Source organism: Danio aesculapii, chromosome 16 (genome assembly GCF_903798145.1).
Source record: "Danio aesculapii chromosome 16, fDanAes4.1, whole genome shotgun sequence".
In the NCBI taxonomy this organism is placed as follows: domain Eukaryota; kingdom Metazoa; phylum Chordata; class Actinopteri; order Cypriniformes; family Danionidae; genus Danio; species Danio aesculapii.
In genome coordinates this window covers 13,489,298-13,510,628 of record NC_079450.1, presented here as the reverse complement: position 1 = coordinate 13,510,628, position 21,331 = coordinate 13,489,298, and the positions used below count along the sequence as shown (strand labels likewise).

General features: G+C 36.8%; 1 protein-coding gene across 2 annotated transcripts in view; it reads left to right on the top strand.

Moving 5' to 3' along the window:
* The window catches only part of adam22 (ADAM metallopeptidase domain 22), a 124,351-nt gene extending 104,200 nt beyond the window's left edge, over positions 1-20,151 (top strand). Inside the window, exons 22-31 of one of the 2 annotated variants that reach the window (XM_056474690.1) lie at positions 19-138; positions 218-386; positions 621-732; positions 3,418-3,508; positions 6,157-6,210; positions 8,187-8,387; positions 13,531-13,631; positions 13,725-13,791; positions 18,976-19,099; positions 20,040-20,151. In XM_056474690.1, the coding sequence (XP_056330665.1) occupies positions 19-138; positions 218-386; positions 621-732; positions 3,418-3,508; positions 6,157-6,210; positions 8,187-8,387; positions 13,531-13,631; positions 13,725-13,791; positions 18,976-19,099; positions 20,040-20,060 (1,060 nt within the window). In that variant the 3' untranslated portion in view covers positions 20,061-20,151. The remainder of the gene's footprint in view (positions 1-18; positions 139-217; positions 387-620; positions 733-3,417; positions 3,509-6,156; positions 6,211-8,186; positions 8,388-13,530; positions 13,632-13,724; positions 13,792-18,975; positions 19,100-20,039) is intronic. The other variant, XM_056474691.1, reaches the window with a different exon arrangement.
* The last annotated feature ends 1,180 nt before the right edge of the window (positions 20,152-21,331 follow it).

The window sequence follows — 21,331 nt, the reverse complement described above, 5'->3', positions numbered from 1 at the left end:
GTGTGTGTGTGTTTTTAGGGATGTTCACTGTGGATACCTGCTGTGCTCCAACATTTCTCCAGCACCCAGACTAGGAGAGTTACAGGGAGGATTGACCTCTTTCTCTGTGGCCCAGCACAGCGCTTCACTGGACTGCAGGTACACACACACACACACACACTTTCATCAGCTTTCTGTGTGTACACTGATTTTTCTGAATGGAGTGTGAATGTTTCAGTGGAGGGCATGTGCTGATTGATGGTGACACCGATCTGGGATATGTGGAGGACGGAACGGCTTGCGGGACAGATCGCATCTGCTTTAATCACAAATGCCTCCCGGTACAGGACTTCAACTTTAGCACGTGTCCCGGCACCAATGAAAGAGTGATCTGCTCAGGACATGGGGTGAGTATTTTACTCAAGTGCAACGAGTAAAATTGCTGAATATATACAATATTTATACTTTAAATTACAAAATTCTATATTTTTTATTAGAAAGCTAAATGTCTAATAGTACTAATATGTACAAAACAGTTCAAGTCAAGTCTTTTACTATATTTAAAAGGTCTTGTTAAACGCTGCTGTTCATTACTGTATTTTGACACTGTATAATATGAATGATTTCTCTCTGTATTGCAGGTGTGCAGTAATGACCTCAGGTGTGTGTGTGAGTTGGGCTGGGCAGGTGAGGACTGTAACTCTACCTCTCCATTGAGTTACCTGCTGGTGCGACCCACAGCTAAAACATCAGGTGAGCCAAACTTTTACTTTTACTAAGAGTTTCAACATCTTAATAATAACCAAAGCAGCAGAATAGTGCAGGTGGTCACTAATTTCTGGAGTTGAGTTTTTATTTTTACGAAACGTGATGGCTTATTGGCACCAAATGAGAAAGACACATGTTTTGTTTTATTTAAGAATACATGCAACTATCTTACATTATTTCTATATAAAATTAGAAAATGCGATTTAAATTCCAGTGCAACTTGAAGTCAAAATTATAAGTCCTCCTGTAAAATTTGTATTCTTTTTCAAATATATTTTAAGTGATCTTTTATGGAGATTTTTTTAGACAGTAATTCCAATTACTTTTTTCTTCAGGAGAAAGTCTTATTTCTTTTGGTTAGGTTTTCTAAATTGTAAAAATGCTAATATGATTAATTATTAATATCATTAGCCTTCTTAAGAAATAATTTTTCGCCAGTGTCTATAGAACAGATCAATTTTTAATACTAGTATCTTGCAAAATAGCTAGTAAAATAAGATGTACTGTCATTATGGCAAAGACATTCGTTTTTAGAATTCAGTTCTTAAAATTATTATGTGTTGAAAAAAAACCTCTCTGTTAAACAGATATTGGAAATATTAGAATTGTTTTATTTATTATAGCATCAAAACCAACATAATACTTGAACTTAAAAGAGGGCACATTTCTCACTGCCAAACATTTCACTTTTTGATATAAATTGGATAAAGTAACAAAACTCAACGCAAAAATTAAATAACTCTATACTAAATCATTTAAAATCTTTCTTCCTGGTCAGTAGAGGGTTGCTGCTAGATCAAATAAAGTTGTGGCCAGAAGTTAACAAGAATAATTTATATTATTTATTAAATTTCCCATTAATTGTATTTTATTAACGTCACCAACCCTAAACCCAACCATCACAGTAATGTAAAAACAATAGTTTTACCAAGTATTATTTATGTTATTTATTAAATTATCCAATAAATTGTATTTTTTTAATGTCTACCCTCACCCCAACCCTAAACCTTACCGTCACAGTACTATAAAAATATTAATTATTGTTATACAGTGTCACAACAATTATGCAATATAGATGTGCGCATCCGCAGATGTATCTTATCTAGACTGTACCAAGGAGGAGAAAGCTTACTGGTTATTTAATTAGATAATGCGTACCTTGCAGATTTAAAGCCAAGAAGCAATTGTTTTATGCTTCTACAAAATCTGGATAAAGTAACCTTACATATTTAGTCCATTTGGACCTGATATTTCTGAATAGATTCATTTGGAGGCAAAGGGAAAATTAAATTTTTTCCATAACATGAATGTTGTATACAATTTCCAACCACTCTTGCATTGTAAGGGGTTTCAGGAAGTAACCAATGCCTTGTGATGGCTTTTTTTAGTCGCCGTTATCAATGTGTCACTTGGAAATATTTGAAAAAGATAAGTTTACAGGAGGGCTAATCATTTTGTCTTCAACTGTATCTGTCTGACTTGTTGTCAAGTGCAACTTATTTCTGAGGAAAATAGAGTATATATAAATGCCTCCAGCAAATGAACTCTTCATCACTTCGAATAGTAAATGCAAAACATATGTCAAAATTATTGTAGAAAACTTTGAGATGCAGTGCATTACAACAGCGCTGATTTGCCATTGTGTTCACGTGCTCAACAGAAATGACTGTGATTGGCCGTGAAGGTCATCAGTTCACCGAACTCACTGTTGTTGACTGAGTGTAATCGCAGATACAGGGACACTAGAGCGGTTTAAAGCCATGATTCATCAGCGGACTGCTTGTATGTCAGCTTATAGACAAACCAGCTGATCGACGTGACTTTGAAACGCTCCAGTGTCAGCAGTGTTTACGAACGTGCTCAACAGCGATCAAATGTAGCGGGAAATGGACATTTTAAAATTTCAGTATCGACTGGTACCGAATTCCAGCATTGTGACAACACTATTATTTATATTTGACTTTATTTGATTGACACCAAAAATCCAGTTGTAATCCATTTCTGAGCAAAAACACAAGTATTATGATTTTGAATGAATCAATTTTAATACTGAATCAATTGATGTGAGGGTTTATTTTTTTCATTAGTCTATTATTCTTCCGTTTTGTTATCATATTCATGTTCAACAGTTCATTCACCACGCGCACATTTCACACGCTTTTAATTTCTCTTTTGATTTTTCTGTTTCATGGCTTTTGTTCATACGCACTCGTTCTTTGTGGACAGGCTCATGTCTTTTGCTGGAGTGACAGTGAGTTTAGATTTGAGTTGTTGTTTGTTGTCGTTTCTTCTCTGTCGTTTTGTCGTTCACTCACCCCATCATTCCTCTGTGTTTCTGTCTGAATGAAAGCTAACGGTGTTACTTATCTGCTGTGCTGTGTTGTTATAAACCTCATCATATACCCTTTTTATGGATTTGATTTATGTGGATGCCTTTGCCGTACAGACACCATGGACGGAAAGAATCATACATTTTTATCCCAGCGTCTTATCCTGTACTGCTTTTGCTGTGCGATCAACTGGACAAAAAATAAATAAATAAATAATAGATATGCAGCATCAATATAAGCTATGTTTTCACGTCCAGACTAGATTTGGTTTGTCCAGATGATTGCAGGTCAGTGTTGACTGGTAATTGCATTGGCATTAATTGTTTTGTTTCTCTGACAGGAATCATCACTACTAACATCATCATCGGGGCCATTGCCGGCTCTATCCTGGTCCTTGCATTAATTCTAGGGATTTCTGCATGGGGATATAAGTGAGTCACATGAACACAGATGCATGTTCAAGTTCAGAGTCTGCATCCTTCAGTTACAAAAGTGTCCATGTTTGGAAACGTCATCAACCTTTCCATTGATACACACTTTGTTGGGATAGGACAATATTTGGCTAAATTGCAGCAATTTAATATCTGGAATCTGAGGGTCCAAAAAAAATCTAAATATTGATGATTGTCTTTAAATTTAAAGTGAAACTAATGAAGTGGTTAGCAATTTATATTACTAATCAAAATGGTTTAGTATATATTTATATATACTAAACTAATATACTATTTATATTTTATATATGTAGTATATAAAATACTAGGCTACTTAGATTTTAAAGTGTTATCTTACAAAAATATTATGTCGTCATCTGTGCTCAGTGAATCTGAGATTCATCTGTTGTGTTTCTTTTATTATGCTGTGCTATCTTTAAAGAATGCTGCCTTTGAATTGGGTTGCAGACAGGGCTTGACTAACTTTTTTGATCACCAGCCACCGTGGCTAGTAGTTTTCCATTATTACTAGCCACTCGCCATTTTCACTAGCCACAATTTTATTGCTGGGAAAATATATTTTATACACATACAGTAAATATGACTTTGACATGCTAAAATTACTTGATTTAGAGTTTGTGTTATCTCCACATGCCTCCTCATTCATTTCACTTTTTGTGTGTAGTGTATGAGCTTTCTCAATAATCCCGAGCAAATGGGTCATGGTTTTATAGTATTACAATTAGTTTTTATTTCACATAATTTTCAGAGCTGAAAATGAAGGATTTAGCAAATTTATCTCTGACCTAAACAACATAAATGAGTAATTATTTCTTAGCCACAAATTTTTTAATGTGTCAAAACAAGCAAAATATAGCTGTATACTATACTTTTTATTTAACAAAACATATGCACAGTAATCTGTCCTGGCTAAAGTTCCCAGATCATAACTACACATAAATGGGGAGTTAATCTAATGTTATTGTAAAAAAAAAAGATAATTAAACCATATTAACCCAAAAGAAATGAGGTAAAAAAACATACCATGTGTTAATGAAAGGATGATCACACACACATGGTTAACGTTACACCCATAAATAATCTGTTCAAAGAATGGTTGAAGCGAAAGCAACCGGTGCTGCTTACAAAAAGACAAATCTGGAACTCTTGAAAGCAGCAAGACTGTGGGTGCATGTTTATGGAACAAAATCAATGCCAAAAGTATTGAATTAAAAGCTTGTTGAATAGCACAAACTGAAAGAAATAATACACCGTATTAACAAGTTCTTGCATTTTAATGACTTTGCAGGGTCTGAAATTTAACATATCTGTTTATTTAAGCTGTGAATATTTCAACTAAAAATATTTCAAACACGTTTTCGTACTTGAAAATTCAATTACTCATATTCAATTTCCAGGTTTCACTTACCAAATATTCAATACCCTTTAAAAATACGATGTATAATATTCAAAGGGCAATTTTCAGTTAATTTGATTTCAGTTCAAATATTCGCTTCCATGAATTCAGAGGCTCAAATTCGACTGTTAGAATTCGAATAATTGATGTTAATATTAAATGTTACTTTTGTGCCTTTATTAGCTTTTTTTCTCGGGTTAAAAATCTTACATTATTCCATCTCCACCTGCTGGTGAAAAAGCAGCTGGCGATCTTTAATCTGCACTCTATTGCTTTTCCTGCAGTTCCCGGATGTAATGTCGAATTCTAACAGTCGAATTTGAGCCAAATTTCACATTTGAACTGAAATAAAATTAACTGAAAATTGCCCTTTGAATATTATACATCGTATTTTTAAAGGGTATTGAATATTTTGTAAGTGAAACCTGGAAATTGAATATGAATTATTGAATTTACAAGTACGAAAACGTGTTTGAAATATTTTTAGTTGAAACATTCACAGCTTAAATAAACAGATATGTTAAATTTCAGGACCTAAAAATACAAACCCTGCAATTCAAGTCATTAAAATGCAAGAACTTGTTAATACGGTGTATTATTTCTTTCAGTTTGTGCTATTCAACAAGCTTTTTAATTCAATACTTTTGGCATTGATTTTGTTCCATACATGTTCATCACTTTTTGTCTAGTCTATTGGAAAGAGAACCGATCACATCCGTTGTTTTTCTAGACACAGTTTCTTCACGAAAGGAAACGTGAGCTCGCACGTGTTTTAAACAGTCGCGTGCATCACCTCAGCTATGAGTACGAGTGATTATCCTCTCATTCTGTATTGACCTGCTTTCTATTGCTTGCGCGAATGCAATTATTTTTATCTAGTCATATTGCTTTCTCAATTCTTAGATCGTCTTTGCATGCATATTGGACCATTCTTATTGTCGAACCCTGCTTTTAAGAATTATTATCCGGGAAAATTATTTTCAACCAGCCAAAGTGGCTAATGGGAGTGTCTGTCTTACCCGCCACCGCTGAAATCTACCCGCATTTGGCGGGTGTTAATGTCAAGCCCTGGTTGCAGATATTATTAAAATAGCTTAAATGTAAAATACTTTACAAATGAAAATTGTGGGCTTTTTTTTTACCCTACTGTTGTTTCAAACTTGATTTTCTTTAAAGTTTCAGCCTTAAAATGTTCAACTTTATTTATTTTTTGTCTTTTCTCCTTGTGAAGAACCTACAGACAGCGGCAGTATGTTGAATCAGACGTGCACAGAAGATTCTGTCGGTTTGTCCACTTTTCTCTTCCTTTTATGAGTCTAGTCTGATGTGTTGTGTGAAGGAGGGAAAGGTTTTTCATTACTTTTAAGGCTATTATTGTTACTTCTAAATAAAGAGTTTGAATAAGTTATTTAGCTTGTGTATTACTGTACATTTTAGCATGTAATATACTCTACTATTAAAATGTTGTGTAGATAATGTTGGGTCTTTTCTTTAAAAGAAGGCTCAACAAACCTTTATTTAATTGATCAAAAATGCAAAGAAATTTTATGAAATATTATGAAATATTCTTCACATTTAAATTTGCAGCTTTCTCTATAAGTATTTGTGAACTCTCCCAGCAAGCACAGGACGTCCGTGTGATGTCAGATTGATGTTTGCAATTTGTTTGGAAATGAAAATCGGGTTGACGTCAGATCACAACATCAGGCCGATGTCCAACCTAAAATCAACCAAATATCAATGTCTGATGATGTTGCCACTTGGCGTTGTGTGGACGTTACCACTATGATGTCTATCAGACATTGGGTTTTGGTTGCCATACCTGACCAATAAATGTCAGCTTTTGACGTCAATATGACGTTGGTTTAAAATGGTCACTTTCTAACAACCTAAAATCAACCAAATATCAACTTCATTTGACCTCATTATTGGACATCAAAATAATGTTGTCCTTAGATTCTGGCAAGACATTGAATTTTGGTCACCTGATGTCACAACCTAAATCTATCGTAATATTAACGTCTTAAGACATTGTGTGCCTGCTAGGCTGTAATTCTGAAATTAGACATCACTCTAGTCTTCATTGTCCCATGATTCTTGATAAATCATTTTAATAAGATGATTTGATATTTTTTAAAAAGCTTCTAGTAATATCAGTGTTGAAAACGTGCTTTATAAATAATGTTGATTTTAAGTTCAAAACAGGTAAATATTTAGTATATTATAAATGTTTTTACTGAATTTCGATCAATTTACTATGTCCTTGTTGAATAAAATATGAATTTCTTTAAAATAATAAAAGTATACTGAGCCCAGACTTTAAATGTATTTGCATCCTAGATAGACTTAAAGGTGCTGTATGTAAGTTTTTGACTCTTCTAAAGCATAAAAACACCTAATACATAATATATTTGCAGCTATTTAAGAAAGATGACAAGTGAACATTCTTGTTTATCTAAAAAACAATGCTGAAGTCAGATATTCTGCTTTGAAACCTGCCCAGGTTCTTTTAACCTGCCCAGTGCCACTTTAGCCAGTTATATTTCAGCACCCCTGGTTGCCTTGGTGTAAAGCCTCGTATTTCATTCATTCAATCATTCAGAAAGGCTCTCAAAGCATGCACCCATGACTGAAATGCGACCTCTGATGGACAGTAGCAAACTCCAAAATGAGACACAGTTTCAGAGTTCCACATGAGGTTATTAATTAGCAAATAATATAAACATTATGAGCGTAAACATTAGGTGAGCAGGCTACATTGTAACCCTGTGACCTAACAACACGCTACATGAGGAGATTTGCAGTGTTAAGCAATTTGGCTGTTTGCACCAGACGAAACATGATAGAAATTTAAATACAGCCATTCAGAATCACAGAATAGTGCACTTACTCACGAACTTGTAAGCTTTATGATCTAATTAAAACATATTAAACTGATATGTGTTGGTTTGCATTATTTCACAGTTCAGTAAAGTTCAGTTTTCTGTTGTTCAGTTGCAAGAAATAGAAGCCGTTTCTAAAATATAAATTCCAGGTGTTGGTTAGAACAAAAACACCTTTTAATATGAGAAATGTTCCTTCTATTGTGTGCCGTTGCTTTTTGTTAGAACACAATTTAAATCCAATCAATGTTTTGATCCAGGAGTGCAATACCTAGTTCAACCACTGGGTGTCAAACTTACATACCGCACCATTAAAAGTCTGTCGTTTGACAGTATTTCTAGACCATTTTTTCAAATCAAACCTTTTTGTGTTTGTTAGTCCGATGCCTCCAGGAGATTATGTGAAGAAGCCTGGAGATGCCGATTCTCTGTACAGTGACATGCCGCAGGGCGTCAGCTCCAACTCCGGCAGCAGCTCCAAGAAGAGGTCTGCTTACCTGTCTCACCTCCAGATCAACACCTGCTCTTTCACCCCCTCTATCCCCTCCATCAGCCAAAACATCTCTCTGTTCGGCTTCAGGTGTGCTTCATCTCCATCTGCATCCTCATCTTCATTGCTTTGCCTGCTCTGCTAACCGACAGACCTTAAGTACAAACATTGAAGTTTGCATTTATGTTCCATTTGAACAGGTCATATAATGCTTTGATTCCTTTTCATTTAGTAGTGAATGTATCTATATGGGGGTGGCACGGTGGCTCAAAGCAAGAAGGTCACTGGTTCGAGGCTCGGCTGGGCCAGGTGCCATTTCTGTGTGGAGTTTGCATGTTCTTCCTGTGTCAGTGTGGGTTTCCTTTGGGTGTTTCGGTTTCCCCCACAGTCCAAAGACATGCGGTATAGGTGAATTGAAGAAACTAAATTGGCTGTAGTGTATTAGGGCGTACTCACACTATGCTATCCGAACCGTGCCCAGGCCCGTTTCCCGGATCTTTTGAGAAGTGTGAGTGCTCTGAATCGGGCTCGGCCCTGGCTCAGTTGGAAGAGGTGTGGCAGAGCGGGGTTCACTTGGGCCCAAAACTGAAAGCGAGACGTGACTTTTAAGGGACTGTTTCATATGGATTTATTAATCATTCTTACTGTTCAATGAACCCAAACTGTTGTAGTTTATTGAAGATGCAAACCTCTCACTGCACAAAAGCTCTGCACCTTCAGCAAACTTCCTAATTCCTGCTGCACGAGGACTTTATGATTGTTTATGAGCGTCAAAAGTGGCTGATCTGTTCAGCTAAATATTTGACTGCGTGTCACTGCATCCCAAATGGCTAAAACGATATAACTAAAGAAATCTTCACTGTGCTGAGCGAGAACGCTTACTGAACAGCTCATCATCAATAACGTAAGCGTGCCCAGGCCCGAATGTAATCTGAGTGCGGGCCGTCAGGGGAGACGGGAGGGGGGACAAGCGTGCTTTGGCCCAGTTCAAGGCAACTGTACATAGTGTGAGTACGCCCTTAGTGTGTGTGAATGAGTGTGCATGGGTGTTTCCCAGTACTGGGTTGCGGCTGGAAAGGCATCCGCTGCCTAAAAAACATATGCAGGATAAGTTGGCAGTTCATTCTGCTGTGGCAACCTCTGAAATAGAGACTAAGCCGAAGAAAAATGAATTAATGAATGAATGAATGAATGAATGAATGAATGAATGAATGAATGAATGAATGAATGAATGAATGTATTTATACAGTTTGTGTATAAGATTATAGTCTCCCACTTAAAGGCTGTTGTGCCCCTGGATCACAAATCCAGACATACGTGTAAATGTTTGGAAACTTATTCATGCTTCATCTGAAATCACCTTTAATTTTTTCCAAGTTGCATTCATAGCAATGCATATTACGAATCACAAATTACATTCTGATAGATTTATGGAAATAAATGTACTAAATATCTTCATAGAACCTGACCTTCATCATTTTGACACATTTATTGATATTTATTCATTGACTTATTTATGTGTGCTGCATAGGATTGTTTTGTGATCCAGGGTAACATTTATTCTCATTTATTTTACTTAACAGTTTGAAACATGAGTGAAGTTTATTCATAAACTAATTTCGAGAGGATCACGTGCTTATGATTCCTAAGCCACTATAAATACCCTAAGTTCCATATCACAGCTATCTTCGTTTTGAAGAATCCCCCTTCCACCCCTACTCCTCCTCCTTTCCTAGATGGGTGACACGGTGGCCCAGTGGTTAGCACTGTTGCCTCACAGCAAGAACATCACTGGTTCTAGTCTTTACCAAGCCAGCCAACGTTTCTCTGCGGAGTTTACACGTTCTCCCTGTGCTCACGTGGGTTTCTCCTGGGCCCCCTGTTTCCTCCCACCGTCCAAAAACATGAAACATAAGTTAATTGACTAATCGAAATCGTCACCATAGACATGCTCCTAGTAAGTAGTTCTCTCATCAGAGCAATCACTATCTGTTCATTAGCTACTCTAGCAAGGGAGTTCTCGAGATCTACCGGAACTCAAACTCCCCTCTCGCCTTGCAAACTGGAGGGAGTACCGGGCTCGAGGATCTTATGAGCTCAGGATTCTCTCATGGGACCAGTGGTGTAGCGGACGAGCCCACAGGGCCCCCCCTCCCTCTCAGTATGTTCGCTCATTCCCTGGTATAAAGTATGCGGTCTAAAGTATGTAAATCCCTGTCCCCGCATTTTGCGCTACGCCACTGCCTGGGACAGCATGCCAAACAAGCTTTATAATCAATCATCAGCTAAGTATGAACTCTTGAAGCATTATTCCACCTAAATACGCATGCACAGAAGGAGAGCTTCAATGAATTATAGTGTTGCGACAGTTACAAACCATATGCGTCTTTAACACTCCATTTAAGGTCAGTCTTCATAACAGGAAACTACATCATAACTCGTAATTCTAACTTTAAAACTCACTGTCATGACTTTTTATCTCAGAATTCTGACTTTAAAACTCACAATTGCATGATATAAAGCCCTTATTACTTAAAATTGTGAGATATAAAGTTAGACTTCTGGCTTTAAAAGTCGCAATTGCGTGATATAAACCCTTTATTTCTCAAAATTGTGAGATATAAAGTCAGAATTCTGACTTTAAAAGTTGCAATTGCTTGATTTAAACCCAACATTATTATTCAGTTTTTGTGCTTAGAAGCTGAAATTTGTTATTATGATGTTTAGAATTATTATATTTAAATAATTAAAATTAAAATTGTGTTTTTTCAAGAGTACTGACCTATTCTAGTACATGAAATAAACAAAAGAATGACTTTTTGGCATGACATGAGCTCATTAGTAACATTGCTTCTTTGGAGACATAAAACATGTGTGCATCAATGCAAACCTGAAGATAGTTCAGGAGAGTGTGATCTCTTTTAAAAAGCAAGAGAAGAAGCACTTAAGATTGAGACACGAGAAACATCTCATAAGCTAAAAGGCACATTTACGTTTAGATTTTTTTTTTTGTCAAGAAGATACAAATGAGATCTTTTTTTTCTTTCATGATCTAAAAATTCATGCTTTTGAGTGGTATTATTAGAAATATGAAATAATTTGTGCTTTATTTGGCACAGATTTTTTTAAAAAGTGTGCAGTTCCTTCCACAGGACGCCATTTTTATATCAAGATTTACAGGTTTTTATTCCTTCCTTGATGACTTCTCCTCTGCAGGTTTGTGCTGTTTGTCACTGTCTGTTTCTCTCTCTCTCTCGGATATTGTTAAAGTTTTGTCAGGCTCTTGTATTATTGATGCTGGTGCAGTAGGTAAATCTGTGTCTTCATGGTGTCATTTCTTCATGATTTCATGCTCATTTCCGCTCATCTCAGCATGTTTGTTTGGCTCATCAAAGTCACGTGGGTCATTCCTGCTTTACAGTGCAATTTATTCAGTTTATTTATTTGTATAGAAAGAAATCACTGTATACATTTACACTGGTGTTTAAACTAACAAGGCTTTAAAACATATGAAGATGTTTTGTTTCTTGTGGCCAGAGGAGCCTGTGCATTTGCTGTAAAGGCAAAGCAGCTTTATTGCATTTAAAGAGTCATACACAAAACAATGTGTGTGGTTTTTTTTTGTTTCCAACCAAAGTAGGCATTTATAGGATTGTACAGCATTCTGGGGCATTTTGTTTACTTTACTTGATTAATTATTTAAAAAAAATATATATATATATATATATATAAATATATATATTATTTTTTTTATTATTATTATTATTATTATTTTACATTTTTTAACATTAAACATTTTAAAAAGAGAGAGAGAGAGAGAGAGAAGAGAAAGCCATGCAAAATAACTTAATTGGATAGTTTAAGCCAACAATTTTATTTACTCACCCTCAAGTGGTTCCAAGCCTTTTTATATTTTATTTTAAAAATATATATAAAAAAATGTTTAACACTTATGTACTGTTGTGGATGTTTTCATCCACTCTGGAGTGATATAGAAATGATATTGTGATATACACAGTCTTTGTTTTTGTTTACTCCATGTAGTTCTGAGAGCTGAGGTGCATACCTTGATGCATCTGAGAAAAACAAAATAAGTGCGCAAAGGATACTCTCACACACTTACAAACACACATACACATACTTTAATTTGCTGTTATGCTCCATACTACTTCATATAAAATCCAGAAACTAAGCATTTTGCACAGGCCTATCTAAAGGGATAAGGGTTAAAGGTGGCAACTGATGATCAACAGTAAAAATTACAAATTTTACTTCTTCCCAATAGGGAAAACCACAAACAATCAAGAATGCATAATTGTATGGCATCATGGCATTGCAATGAAACATTTTTGTGGTTATAATGGAAGTCAATGAGGCAAAAACAGCCACCAACAGTAAATTAGGGAAAAAAATGGAAATTTCAAGCTGCACAAAAACTAACAATGCATCAAAGGCAGTGTTGTTAATAATCTTTCACATGTCCAAGACTATGATAAAAGGTTAAAAAATCCAGTCCACAATTTTTATATTGAAGATAATTTGTAACCCCTACCCCCACCACCACCACCAAATCAGACATCTTTTTTGAATTTGGCAACTAAAGAGTTAAAATCCTGTAATTTTAAAAAACATGTAGTAGTTTTGATTAGGGCTGAGGTTGATTAACAGATTTATGCAAAAATATTTGAAAAAAATATATCTGATGCATTTTTAAAGCAGTAGAATTCAATGGATGTTTTCATCCTGAACATAATGAAAGGGTAGTGCATTTGAAAAGTGCACAAGGCTTAAAAAAGATTAACCATTACAAGTGTATTTCCGTAGTAGAACAAAAACAATTATGTCAATGGATACCAGTTTCCAACATTTTTCAAATTGTGTTAAACAGAAAAAAGAAACAGAAAGAGATTTGTGACAAGTGAAGGTTGAATAAATTATTACTGATTTTGGGTGAACTATGCCTTTAATACCTAAGCTAATTTTCCAACTCAGAAGTTGGAATGGAACTGATAATGATTATAAAGAAATTTTATTATAAAAGAAAATAATAAAGAGATAATGATTCTTTCTTTAATAACATTGAGCTTAATATTTTATTCAATTTACGATAGGAAGATTAATATGTTCTGCTTAGTAGGAATGACCCATGTGGCATCTCAGTCATTTGCTTTCCCTTTGCAAAGCCCATTTAATATCTGTAACTAATGAACTTAAACCATTCTTTGGTCTGAAGATCGAATGGTCTGTCTCACTCCTGGAGTGAAAGAATCCCAGATGCCAAGCACATCTCTGACGTCTGTGAAAATGGACGACCCAGGAGCAACTCATGGCAAGGTAACCCATCCAGTCATCCTCTCTAAATTATAGAGCTTGAACTAGATTCATTTCTGATGTCAAATCATGTGTTGTTTTTGTCTGTTACTGCAGGAAACATCACAGGTACCCGTAAGAAGCTCAAGGGAAAGAAGTTCCGGGCTCGCTCCAACTCCACCGAGTAAGAGATACAGTCTTTACAACAAACACAGGCTAAACTCTATGCTATGTGTATCAGTGTGTGAAAGTCCTGATGAATTTGTTGATATGTGTTTGTTGGTAAAATGCATTGGTTGAATCTCTGGAAAGAACAGCATGCTGAAACTGACCTGCACGTCTGTCTTTAACTGTATGGACACAATGGATTGTGATTTCAGCTTGATGCCTGTTTCTGCAACTGAAATCAAACGCATGTGACAAATAACCAAACTAACTTAAGCAAAAAAATAAAAATAAAAAATGAAGCTGACCAACACAAATACTACCTTAAACTGTAATGTTCGTTAAAATCTTAAGCCAGATATTTAAAAATATTGATGTTTTTCCACTATGTGTTTGGCCAGCGAACAGGTTGATGGTTATGGAAAATGTCTGCTAAATTTAAAGGAAGAGTTCACTGAAAAATAAACACTCTGTCATCATTTATTCACCACAACTTTTGCTCGCGTTTAATGCCTTGTGACTAATCAAAGGGCTTCCATTTTAGAGTGCTCACCAGTGCTCAAAAAGCCAGACATAAAAGCGTAATTAAAAAACTATAATTTTTTGGTTTGAACATAGGCTCATTCTGAAAATGTAGCCCTATATACGTTTCTGGAGATCGCAAATTATGTAGCCAGAGCATGTCATCTTTAAAATGAATGCTACGGGGCTATCGGTCAGTCAGTTGGTCAGTCAGTGAGTTAGTCAACAGTGGTCTTTAGTAGATTACATGAGAAAAGCAGGCACGTAAATTTGAGATCTCAAAAAGCGTGTACAGTGACCTTGCAAAAACTTTTTTAAAAGTTAGCTCCTGTGATGTATTTTGCTCTCTCCAGAAATCTATATAGAGCTACGTAATCAGAATGAGCCTGGGATGTAAAAACTGGTAAACCAATGAGATTGGTACTTTTGCCATCACATTTGCCTAAGTCAGTTTCTAAAAGTAAAGAGACAGTCTTAAAGCACAAGTTTACATTGATAATAAAGCTTGTCAAGTTTTTAGTTATTTATGAAGTGCTATGCTGGTAAACCTTACTCCTCTGACCTCTAAAGGTGCCCTAGCGACAGACATCTTTAGTCTTTAGCCTCCTTTTTAGAACAACTGACCTCCATACATACAGAGCGGGTTGGGTGCAATAAGACCGGTGAGTTATACATGGGGGCTCGTCCAGGATGGGAGTGAGGTTTGGGGGGTGAGTGTAACGGAGGCCAGCTAGTGAAGTGCTGTGCAGGTAAACCTCACTCGTCTGACCTTAAAAGGTGCTCTAGCAACAGATTCTATAGGCCATGGTCTTTAGCCTCCTTGTAGGAGCAATCAACTCCTATACAAAGAATCGCCGGTTTGATCCCAGCCCAGAGTGTGTTGGGTGCTGTAGGACTGGTGGGTTACACGTAGGGGCTTGTCCGGGATGGGGGTGAGGTTTAGGGAGGTGAGTGTAACGGGGGCCAAATAGCGAAGTGCTATGCAGGTAAACCTCACTCCTCTGACCTAAAAAGGTGCTTTAGCAACAGACGCTAGAGACCATGGTCTTTAGCCTGCTAGTTAGAGCAACCAACTCCCATGCAAAGAATCACTGGTTCAATCCCAGCTCAGAGCGAATTAGGTGCAGTAAGACCAGTGGATTACATGTGGGGGCTCGTCCGAGATGGGGGTGAGGTTTAGGGGGTGAGTGTAACGGAGGCCAACTAGCGAAGTGCTATGCAGGTAAACCTCACTCCTTTGACCTCAAGAGGTGCTCTAGCGACAGACACTAGAGGTCATGGTCTGTAGCCTCCTTGTTACAGCAACCAACTCCCATAAAAAGAATCACCGGTTCGATATTAGCTCAGACCGGGTTGGGTGCAGTAGGACGAATGGGTTACACCAATATTATCAATTAAAATATATTTAAGTATACAGATTGTTAAACAATTTTCTTTTGTTAACCCAAAACTTTCCAGGCCTTTCCATGTCAAAATTACGTGACTATTCCAGGTTTTCAAGGCAGCAATTTATAACATATTCCTTTACCTGTATGTAAGGCAATCAGGACCAATTATTTGGCCCTAATTGCCATCCATGCAGTTTAATCTCATCAATACGATATGTATTATATGTAAACATCAGACTTAATTTTTATACATTAATGTTGTATGTTCAAAATTGGCACCAATCAAATTTCGCTGGTTAAAGACATTTGGCCTCGATCACCCTCCATACTATAAGGTGCTGAAGTCTGATCTCTCTCGCCTGCATCGTGGACTGTAACCAATGTCAGTGCTGCTGCTGTCTTTTACCGACTTCCTTCTTTCTTCAATCTCTCCTGTGCTTTTTCTTCCCTTCCTACCCTTCCCTCTCTCTTTCTCTGTTCACCATCACTCCTTCTCCGTCCTCCTCCTACAGGTATTTAACCCCTTGCGTCAAATCAGAATATTATGTTACTAAATGGGTAGAAGATGTGAATAAAAACACTGAAGGACCTTACATTAGGTACAATATCAACAGCCTACATTATATACCTGTCCCCTATTCATTAATTTCCCTCTTCAGTTATTCGTTTCCTTGATAAAATACTATTTTTTGAGACCTGAGAGTTAGAAGCAATCTCTATCAGAAATACTCCAAATTCATTCATTTCAGTGTATTTGTTTGATTTCGATACTCTAAACATGGATTATTGCATTTAACAAGTCATCATCAGAAAGAAATCAAACGTCAATTTTCGAGTAAATGCAGTGTACTGTATAGGCACGAACATTTTTTGCAGTTCCAAGGATTAACATCCAGAGTTTTCATGAGCCACAATTGTTTGTCCTGAGAAGTCCTCCATTCATACTTCACATTACAGTCATATAACTGATGGTTGTCTTTGAAGGAGACAGAAGGCATTTGATAATCAGTGTAAACATCAGTAATCATGAGATGCAAGTATACAGGAATGCCTTTCATATGGTCATTGTACAAAACCAAGATTAGACTTCATTCCAAAATCAACAGGAAAAAATACATTTCGCAACAGTACGCTTTTGTTGAACCGTGACACTTTTGAAATAACAAAGAAGGACATTTAATCCCAAATAACTCAAATAAATTATTAACGTAAGAGTTCTTTAATCATTAAAGATCTGATAACATTTCTTCCCAAATTTAAATCAAATGATTTCCATTTAGGATATTTTCATTTGTTACTCTTAAAAAAAGAAAAATCAGTTAATTAACAGTTTCTGCATAGTTTATTTACGATTGTGAATTGCATTATTGGACCGTTTATCTCTGCTCTGCTAAATAAAAGTCTTTTTTTTTACTTTTCAAGTTTAAAAGTTCTATCAAGGTCCCATATTGCAATTCAAAAGCATAAATAAATGGGGGAAAATAAAAATATGAATCACAAAATACATAAAACTGCTAATGTACACTTTTTTTTCAGTTTATCATTGAAAATTAGGTTTATTTCACAAAATATTGCTTTCATAATTTTTCTGAAGATATTGGGTATTAAATTGTCTAAAAATGAATGTAACCATGTCTGAAAACATGTCCTCTTTTTGTTATTTAATGCAAAATAAATGTGAACTTTTTTTAAATTTGGAAGAAATGTAAGTAGTTTACAGAATATTCCCAGCAGGCACAGGACGTCAACATGAAGTCAGATTGACATTGTACCCCAACGTTGTGGGGACATTGTATTTTGTTTGGAAATGAAAATCAGACTGATGTCAGAACCCATCGTCAGGCAAACTTCAAAGTCCAACATCCAACCTAAAATCAACCAAATATCAATGTCTAACGATGTTACAGCTTGACGTTATGTGGGTGTTACCACTATGACGTCTACATTTATTCGTCATGGTATGGAAATCAAAATCCAACGTCAGGTTGGATTTTGATTTCCATACCATGACGAATATTTGTCAGTATTTGACGTCAATTTGACGTTGGTTTAAGATGTTGGCTCGACGTTGGATTTTGGTCACTTTCCAACACAAACTAAAAATAACCAAATATCAACGTCTAATGATGTAACAGCTTGACATTGTGTGGACGTTACCACTATGATGTCTATCAGATGTTGGATTTTGGTTGCCATACCTGACAAATGAATGTCAATATTTGACATCAACATGGCGTTGGCTCGACGTTGGATTTTGGTCACTTTCCAACACAAACTAAAAATAACCAAATATCAACGTCTAATGATGTAACAGCTTGACATTGTGTGGACGTTACCACTATGATGTCTATCAGATGTTGGATTTTGGTTGCCATACCTGACAAATGAATGTCAATATTTGACATCAACATGGCGTTGGTAAGATGATGGATTTTGGTCACTTTCCAACACAACCTAAAATCAACTAAATATCAACATTATTGGACGTCAAAATAATGTTGTTCTTAGACGCTGACTAGACATTGAATTTTAGTCACCTGCATCACGCCCTAAATCTTACCTTACATTAACATCTTATGATGTTGTGAGCCTGCTGGGATTATGTTTCACTCAAACACATAGCTTTTAAACTGAAGTTGGGGATTTTCAAGTAGTCTCTTGATTTTTTTTTATTCACGATTGGTTAATCAATACAAAAATCGAGTGACTTTTTTTCCTTTTGATTTTGGATATAAAAGTGTGTTTTGGTGACGTTCACTCAGGTGCTCTGTGTAGATCCTTGTGTTTGTTCATCAGTGTGTGTACATGGAAAACCCAAATGAGCCTCATTGATTGTAGTTAAAGCTCTGTATTTATTTATTTTTATTCATTATTATTTGTTACGCCACTGTTCAGTCCCGCTCATACACTCCTCTCTGCATGCCGGCTGCTGCTTAACGTGTGTTGCTTTTGTGCGCTCTGATGTCATCGTCATACGGCTGCCGTAGTCACTGTGTAGATGATCATCACATGTGTCTGTCCTGATCACCTCATCATGTCCGCCATGTTTGTAAGCCCACATGACGTCTGGTATGTTTGTTTGTTAAACATCCCAGCTTCACTCTCCACTAAGTGGGTATTTTTGTGGCAAGGACTGATGAAGTTAGTGATTTCGGATGATGGTTTGCTTTTGGAAACACTCCCTCTGACCTCCTCAAGGGGTCAGAGGTGACAGCTCCATGTTTGTTCTGGATCTTGACGCTGTTGTCTGGTTTGTACACCAGTTTTAATGTCAGATCTCTGTGATCCCACAGAACGCTGTCACCGGCCAAATCACCCACCTCTTCAACAGGCTCCATTGCCTCCAGCCGGAGATACCCCTACCCCATGCCTCCCCTTCCAGACGAGGAGAGGAAGGCCAACAGACAGAGTGCCAGGGTACGTCGGCGCAGCTTTGTTTGCATTTAGCAGATTTTTTTTTTTATGTAAATTTAAATACAGTTGAAGTCAGAATGATTCGCCCTCCTTTGAATTTGTTTTTCTTTTTTAAATATTTCCCAAATGATGTTTAACAGAGCAAGGAAATTTTCACAGTATGTCTGATAATATTTTTTCTTCTGGAGAAAGTCTTATTTGTTTTATTTCTGCTAGAATAAAAGCAGTTTATATATATATATATATATATATAAACGCAGTAGGTATTGCTGTCGCCTCACAGAAAGAAAGTCGCTGGGTCAGTTGGCGATTCTGTGTGGAGTTTGCATGTTCTCCTTACGTTCGCGTAGGTTTCCTCCGGGTGCTCTGGTTTCCCCCACAGTCCAAAGACATACGGTGCAGGTGAATTGGGTAGGCTTTATTCTCCGTAGTGTAAGAGTGTGAATGAGTGTGTATGGATGCTTCCCAGAGATGGGTTGCAGCTGGAACGGCATCTGCTGCGTAAAACATGTGCTGGATAAGTTAGCGGTTCATTCCGCTGTGGCGACCCTGGATTATTATAGGGACTAAGCTGAAAAGAAAATGAATGAATGAATGAATATAAATATATACACACACAAGGTGGGCCATTTATATGGATACACCTTAATAAAATGGGAATGGTTGGTGATATTAACGTCCTGTTTGTGGCACATTAGTGTATGTGAGGGGGCAGATTTTTTTTTGGGTGGGGCAGTTAAATGGTTAAAGTAAAAAGATGTTATTTTGACAGGCTCAATTCTTGATTCTTAGTCCATTAGCTTAGTTTAAGTTCACTAATATTTTGTCAGAAGATCTTAAAAATAAATTTACAATAAAATCTCTTCATATGAATAGTTATTTTGTTACTCATATCTCATATTTACAAGCATGAATTCATTTTTCCTCCTGTGATTTGTTTCAGCTGTGGGAAACGTCAATATAAAGAACTCCTGGAAACTGGTCTGCAAAACTCCGTAAGGACTTTCCTCTGCTTTTGTATGAATGAGAAAATGAAAACCAGTGAAAAAACAAAGGAATTGACATGGAGAAACAAAGGGACGAGTGAGTGGAAGAGTTGTGCGCGGTCTCCTCCGATGTCTGTTCAGCATTTGTGGCGTGGAGCCGTCTTTACCCTGGACGTTGAGGAGCGCGGTAACAGATTCCCATTCGTAAAACAGGACTCAGGAATACGATTTCATCACGAGACAAACCCAGAATGGCAGCCGTGCTGAGCAGATACAGGGACAACTGCAGCCACTCGCGCCCCATTAAAACCCCGCCCCCTAAACACATGCTGTCTTGTGATTGGTGCCCTTGCTGCCCGGGTGCGACAAGCTCATACAGGAGCAGGAAGTAAACTATTGTTCTGAACGCACGCTGTCACTGTAGAACCTACTGCTGTATGCATGAGAAAAACATGTTTATCCATTCCTTGTAGTGTAACGATGTACAAAAGTTTTAAGATCTTTCACTCAAGGGTGCCGCATGTATCGAAGGACAGCTCCGTAGGCTGGTAAGGTTCACATTTGAAACACCCCCTTCACATGCATCACCACAATATCATCCAGTCCAATTCTTACACTCATCCTTTCTCAGAGAATTTTGTATATATGTCATATAATTCAGAGTGGAATGTGAGACTGTAGTCTTTTTTTTTGTTTTGGAGAGCGTTTTTGGTGGAACTTTTATTTTAACATACAGAACGTCTGTCCTAAAATTACATTGTCTTAAGCCCTAGTGCATGGTACAAGGCAGAAGTGTCCTGTTTTTTGGTGCTTCTACTTTTAAGTGGGTAGATTAAAGGATTAGTTCACTCAAAAATGAAAATGATTTCATTAATAACTCTCGATAGACAGCGATGGTCCTGAGATGTCCAGAAAAGGAACCAAAAGAGTCAAAGCACATCAGTTCGTTTTTTTTGGTTTCGCGTGATTGCCGTTGAACCGCTGAAGTCACATGAAATGTTTTGACAAAGTTTTTAGTCTTGTGATCGTTACAGTCTACAGGGTCAGAGAGCTCTCAGATTTCATCTCAAATATCTTCATTTGTTATCTGAAGATGAACGAAGATCTCAGGGGATTAGAAATAGAGGTCTGCATTCCTGCGGCTGTACCGTCAGACCCGACCAGATTTCTTGCAGCGCAGGAATAAATTTCCGACTAAATCGCGGTATCGGTTGGTAACTCTGGTTTAATTTGAACAGGAGTGGGTCAA